The 6,597-nt window shown below is 38.9% G+C and overlaps 1 protein-coding gene across 1 annotated transcript; it reads right to left on the bottom strand.

Annotated features, from left to right (window-relative positions):
* Positions 1 to 5,273: 5,273 nt before the first annotated feature.
* On the bottom strand, positions 5,274 to 6,218 carry LOC119944021 (olfactory receptor 10A7-like). Its single transcript, XM_038765249.1, has one exon. It carries the CDS (start codon positions 6,216 to 6,218, stop codon positions 5,274 to 5,276), a length of 945 nt encoding a protein of 314 aa, XP_038621177.1.
* Between the last annotated feature and the right edge of the window lie 379 nt (positions 6,219 to 6,597).

Here is a 6,597-nt window from a genome sequence, read left to right as displayed (position 1 = left end):
ATAGAAATCTCCTCAACTCCCCTTCACAAATACACACACACACACACACACACACACACACACACACAGAGAAACCCACCTATAAATACATTTACACACATGCACATAGGCTGGGTGCTGATGTGCCTAACAATGACAGGGTTAAAGATTTTCACACATACACATGTTGCCAACTTGAACTTCCCAAGTGCTTAGTACAGTGCTCTGCACACAGTAAGTGCTCAATAAATAAGATTGAAATACACAAATAAATGTGCTTCTTAACAACATGGAGGATCCCCAAATTGATTCCCTGTGTCTCTGCTCCTCCTCTTCCCCCAGCCTTCCTGTGTCTACATTGTTACAAATCCACTTCCTCTTCCTTATCACCTTTTCTCTCTCAAGTCCTATCCCTAGGAAAGTAGAGCTATGATTTTTAGCTCAATGAAACTGATTCCAAAAAGAAAAATATTGGTCTTCCCCATCTCAGAAACTTGGAAATCCTTCAATACTCTTCCTTTCTTCTTTTGGAAATCACAAGAAGGACAGATGCTAACAAACTGATTACTGGGAAGGGAGAGGAGGAATAGTTTGAAAAGCAAGGAACCAAGAAAACCCTCTGAATTTCCTAGAGTCTTACTATTTCCCTAACAAAGGTTTATTGTTGCTTCTGACATTTTAGTTTTTTATATCAATGTAGGATTTCATTTTGTAATAGCTTTAGTAAAATGAAAGGAAAGGAGAAAATAAAATCCCAAATCTATCTTGAGACTCTATTCCTAAACTGTGTAGTGTGTGAAAACCATTTCTGTTTTTCGGAGAAATTTAGCAGTTTTTATATATTACACCGGACAGCAAGTCACTTCTCTTCAACACATTGGATGGTGGCACTCCATTCCTTGGAAATCTGCAGGGTCACTTATCATCATTAATAGAAAATGAAATATTTCGAGTGTGTGTTTCCTGGCTCTCTGACAACTGTTGTCATCCTAAATCATTCCCTCGACGCAGCTCAAGAAAACCTGTTCACTGCTCCAATCCTTTCTGCTTTACTTGCCCATAAAGTAGCATTTTTCCAAGCCAGATATCTGCCACATCTTCAAGCTCAACAAATCCAACCACTACATGAGCTCTTCCCTCAATATCCATTCCCATAATATCCCTTTCCACACTGTCTCACTCAACTACCTTCAGGTTTGGTTGTATTCTTTTACATTTCTGTTAGTTGCACATGGATATTTTAAATACCTGGCTCATCTAGTGTTGCAAGAGGTTCATGCTTTGCTACTGGAACTATCTCCCTCACTAGGTTGAAACCTCCTGAAAAGCAAAAAAATCACATTTTATCCTTCCTTTATAATTCCACATCCAGTGCCTAAAACAATGCATTGCACAAAGATAGTATTCACCAAGCACTGATGCTAATCAATCATATTTACTGAGTGCTTACTTTATTCAGAGAGTACAATCTAAGCCCTTGGGAGAGTACAATTTAACAGATTTGGCAGACATTTCCTCTGCCCACAAAGTGCTTACAGTCTAGAGGATTTTACAACTATGGTCTTTTTCAAACTCCCAACATCCCTGTGAGAATCAAAAGAGCTCAAAAAGTGGTACGTGCCTTTTATAAATAGGAAAAGGGAAAGAGGAGAAGGGAGAGATTCTGGACTAGAAGCCACATCTGCCATTTCTCGGCTGGGTGTCCTTTCTAGACAATTTAATCACGCATGATGAACGCTTTATTGAGAAAATTATCTGCCTCTTGAAGAAGGATTTCTCTGTCCTGGTTGATTTGAAAGACTCATGTTCTCGATGATAAGGTCTCTTTGCAGTTTTGGTGTGACCCTGAGAGGAGGTCCCAAGACCATTTCTTACAACAAAGGAAGTATTATTCTTTTGTTTCTCTTTCTTTATAGAAATATGGAAAATTTTGGTAGGATGTCATGCCCATGAGATGCTTATATTTTTTACACTTAAAGGATATTTTGAAATCCTTTAATTTTTGATTGTGCATATTGGGGATAAAGTGTAAAATGTGTTTGCCTGAGCTTGTAAGGATTTTGATTTTCAAAAAGCCTGGCCTCCAAAATCTGTCTAAAAGGAAAATATCATCTAAATTATGCCTGAATTTATAATAGGTAGACAACTGTTGGAGTTCTTCATCATATTCACATTAGAAATGTCATATAGATTAAGAAACTGAATCCTTGGTGGGATTTTTTAAGACATTATTATGTTCATCTCTGTCTTCAAAGGTTTGGAGACTGGTGAGAAAAAACTGCTCAGAACTAGTTGTGCACTATCGATGATTTATTTCTGATTATTATATTTAGTATTAGCTATTCATTCAGTACTCAAATTTTCTTCAGTTCATTAAGGACACGTAGATTTTAAAATCCCTGGCAGCAGGGGTTGTCTTCCAGTTCTATTGAATTGTATTTTCTTTAGTGTTAAGTACACTGCTTCTGCACACAATACTTGCTCAACAAAAACTACTGATTGATTTTGGTATTCAGTTTTCAAAGAAAAACAGAAATGGAAATCCACGGTAACAGAAATCAGATTACAATGCTGCAGGAGTGAGCTCTATATCTAAACATTTATCATCACAAAGGTTTCAGTGTGCTCTCCTAATAAACAGTGTTGGTCTTAAGGCAAAACAGCAAGCAAGCATGAGAAGCAGCATGATGTGGTGAATAGAATATGGAACTGCCAGTTAGAAGGTCATGGGTTCTAATTCCAAATCCATCACTTGTCTGCTGTATGACCTTGGGAAAGTCACTTCACTTCTCTGGGCCTTAGTTATCTCATCTGTAAAAAATGGGGATTAAGAGTCTGAAGCTAATATGGTATAGGGTCTGTGCCCAACCATGTATCTAGTCTAATGCTTACAGCCATACTTGGCACATAGTAAGTGCTTAACAAGTATTATTATTATTATTATTATTATTATTAATAAATTATACCTATGAGTGGAAAAAAGTTAAACAATGCCCCACAACCAGCCCTGAAACTGGTGTTTTTTGTTCACCTGAACCAAAGAAAATTCTCCCCTCTAGGCCAGAGAAAATAATTCCCTCTTTATTCTCTTTTAGGGTTTCGCAAATCCCAACCATTAGATTGAATTCTGGGAAATGAAGATGCTTGTATATCTAAAAATGGATTGCTGTGATCACAATTACACTTACTAGTCATAATCTTTAATGTCAACATCAATCAGTTGTGTCAATCAAAATGGAACAAAATCAAACATGGATGGCACTTCTCCCATAATACTTTCAGGTTTAATCAAAGAAGTGAAAAATAGTCTACTCTAGATTGAGTAGAGGCATAGGTAATTCAAAATAATTGATTATACAAAACTGAGAGGTTGCCACCCACAAATAGAGAATGGGGAGTTACTGCTTCAGATTTGTGAGGTTGCAACATGGGGTTAAAGTTGAAGGGAATGTAGATGTTGCCGTTGATAATAATTTAAAAATCTGCGACACCCAGTCCATCTTGACTAATTGGGCTTTCACTAGATATTGTGTCCTCTATAAAGATTACTGGGTTATGAAGTTACTTTCTGATTTTTAATGGTATTTGTTAAGTAATTCCTGTTTGCCAGGTACTGTACTAAATGATGGGGAAAAAAAGACAGTCAGATTGGACAAAATCTAAGCTTGATGTACAAGCAATGTCACTCATTTTCCAAATAATTACTTACCTGGTCACCAACAAAGTCTGTTTTCAATCTCCAGAACAATTAGCTTGTGGCTTCTTTCTTAAAGTCATAATCTCTCTGAATCTTTAGTCTCCAGTCTGACTTTGGTGTCCTTCCCTTTAGGCCTACTTTTTAATATTTTGCTAACTGACCAATTGTCAGTGTTAGGTTCCATTATGCATAAGTTGCTTTTGGATGCTTCACTTTTTTAGCAATTAGTTGTAATTTGAGTGGATGGTAAAGATCAATTAAAATCTTTTCAGCCTGGATTAACAGGCTTCAAGACTATGTTGTAACTTCTCAATATTTTTAGGAAATCCTTAGTGACTCCACCTCTGAGAAGGCTCAAACCAGCACGATCACCTAATATCTACCTGGACAGAGAACTGAACAGTGATGATGAGTTCTCTCCAATGAGAGGCCACAAACTGGTGCGGTCCATCAACCATCAGACAACTTGATGAGACCAACTTGAGGACACTCAAATTTTTCTAATGAGCAGCCACATTTCAATCTACTATTTGATAACCTCACCCAAAACATGATAGGCATAACCAGGTTAAATAAACTGATTTGAAAAGCAAAGTGACCTAGTGGATAGCCCACGGGTCTGGGGTTCAGAAGGATCTGGGTTCTAAAACCAGTTCGGTAAATTTTCTGCAATGTGGCCTTGGGCAAGTTACTTTCGCTTCTCTGTGCCTCAGTTACCACATCTGTGAAATGGTGTTTGAGTGTTAGCCCCATTTGGAACATGGCCGGTGACCAATTTGAATAACTGGTGTGTTTCTCAGTGCTTACTTTGGTGCCAAGCTCAGAATAAATACTTAACAAATACCATTTCAAAATGGCCTGATAAAAGGAAATGAATAAACAGTTGATCACCAGGTTTTTGTTATTCAAAAGAATTGATATTTACTTCTTTTGGAATGAGACGAGTACTTGCTTTGAGCTTTGTTGAGTGCCGAAAATTATTAGCTGTCACTTCACTTAAAATTTTGCTTCAAAAATCAGGCCCAGTAGTTGGATGTTAAGACATGTCATCATCTGTTCAAGTGCAATCGAGGGAGTATTCTCAAAAAGAACAGTGTAGTTGTCCCGTTAGCAGGAGTGGATCAAGACCAGAGGAACTTGTCTGATGGATGAAAAATCAACCCAATCTTCAGCTCCCAGGAACTCCTAAAGCACACTTTTATGATCCTTTCTCCATACCTTCAAATAAATCTTTAGAATATTAAAACAGTAATTATTTAATGATACAAAACTTTAGCCTCATGCTCTGCACAACGTAAGCCCTTAGTAAATACCACTAATTGTTGGGGAAAATGTCCAATTTTATGGGTCTCCTGTTCTCAACATTTTATCTCTTGCTAGCCTTCTCTATTCTAAGTTTGTACTAGTTTGGGGCATTTTAACTCTGAAAACGGATTTACTCTTCCATGGTCCTTTCAAGGAACCTAGAATATTCCCTGCACACAGTGAGCCCTCAGTGAATAATGAAGATGGGAATATGCTAGGTAGCAGTGACTACATCTCTACAGTGGTGATACCTCTACAAAAAAGTCACTTTCACAATTCAGAAACTCCCAGATCATGGCAAAATATCTTTTTTACCCAAAATTCTCTTCAGGGCACCTTTAACCTCTTGATTCCTCAGACTGTAGATCAAGGGATTTAGCATGGGAGTGAAGACAGTATAGGAGAGAGAAAGCAGCTTCTTGATCTCAGGAGAGTAGGAGGATTTGATTTGGAGATAGGTCAAACTCGCAGCCCCGAAGAACAGTGAGACCACAATAAGGTGGGATGAGCAGGTGGAGAAGGCTTTTTGCCGGCCCTCGGCAGAGGACATCTTCACAATGGTGACAATAATTTGGACATAAGATACAATGATCATTCCAAAGGGGAACATCAGAAAAGTCACAGTCGCCGTGACACTATACATTTCAACCGCGAAGGTGTCTGTGCACACCAGCTCTAAGAGAGGAGGGACATCACAGAAGAAATGGTTAATTACATTAGGCCCACAGAAGGGCAAAGTGAACAACATTGTAGTGTCTACTGTTGCTATGGAAATCCCTGATAGCCAGGAAGCCAAGGCCAGCTGAAGACAGCGCCTCCAGTTCATAACGAGTGAATAGCGGAGCGGGTCACAGATGGCGACCTGTCTGTCATAAGCCATCAATGTCAGGATCCAGCACTCTGAGGCTCCGAGAAAGAAGGAGAAATACATCTGGGCTGCGCACCCACCAAAGGAAATACTTTGATTCTTCGACAGGAAATTGGTGAGCATTTTGGGGATGATGACAGTGGTGTAGCCGATATCCATAAGGGACAGACTCCTGAGGAAAAAGTACATGGGGGTTTGAAGGGCAGGGTCCACTGAGGAGACCAACACTAAGAGGGAGTTTCCTATCAAGGCTACTAGGTATATCACAAGGAAAATCACAAACAGGATGGTCTGAAATTCATGGATATTTGAGAACCCAGAAAGAATGAATTCAGTCACATGTGACTGATTGATTTTGTTCACTAGCATTAGTTTATTTTAGCAATGTAAGTACAGAAAATTCTGGACCTAAAATGTGTCTTCTCTGACAGGAAAAAGTCACGACGCTTTCAGAGTCCAGATTGTCCCTCCAAACATTTGTCAGCATGAACCTGGGTAGCTTGTCAAGGATGAAGGAGGTGATCACAGTGTGAACTGCATGGTGCCTAGGTTTTCTACAGCAGAAGCAAGTTCAGGAAAATGGAGCAGCGGTGAAGTTAGCCAATAATACAAATTCTGCAAAGGAATGATTAGAAAGGGTTTCATTTTATCCTCACTTGCTACTAGAGGTTATCATTTTTCCCACCACACTACATCCTGTCACTTTGACAGGACTGGCCAAAGTCTGCAAGGGGGATTAAATCATCAC

This window comes from Tachyglossus aculeatus, chromosome 22 (assembly GCF_015852505.1).
Source record: "Tachyglossus aculeatus isolate mTacAcu1 chromosome 22, mTacAcu1.pri, whole genome shotgun sequence".
Taxonomy (NCBI): domain Eukaryota; kingdom Metazoa; phylum Chordata; class Mammalia; order Monotremata; family Tachyglossidae; genus Tachyglossus; species Tachyglossus aculeatus.
Note: the sequence above shows the minus strand (reverse complement) of the source record. Positions and strands in the feature narration are given on the sequence as shown.

Excerpts from the sequence above, each read along its gene's own strand:
- LOC119944021 (XM_038765249.1), bottom strand. The coding sequence starts at position 6,218 with ATGCTAGTGAACAAAATCAATCAGTCACATGTGACTGAATTCATTCTT.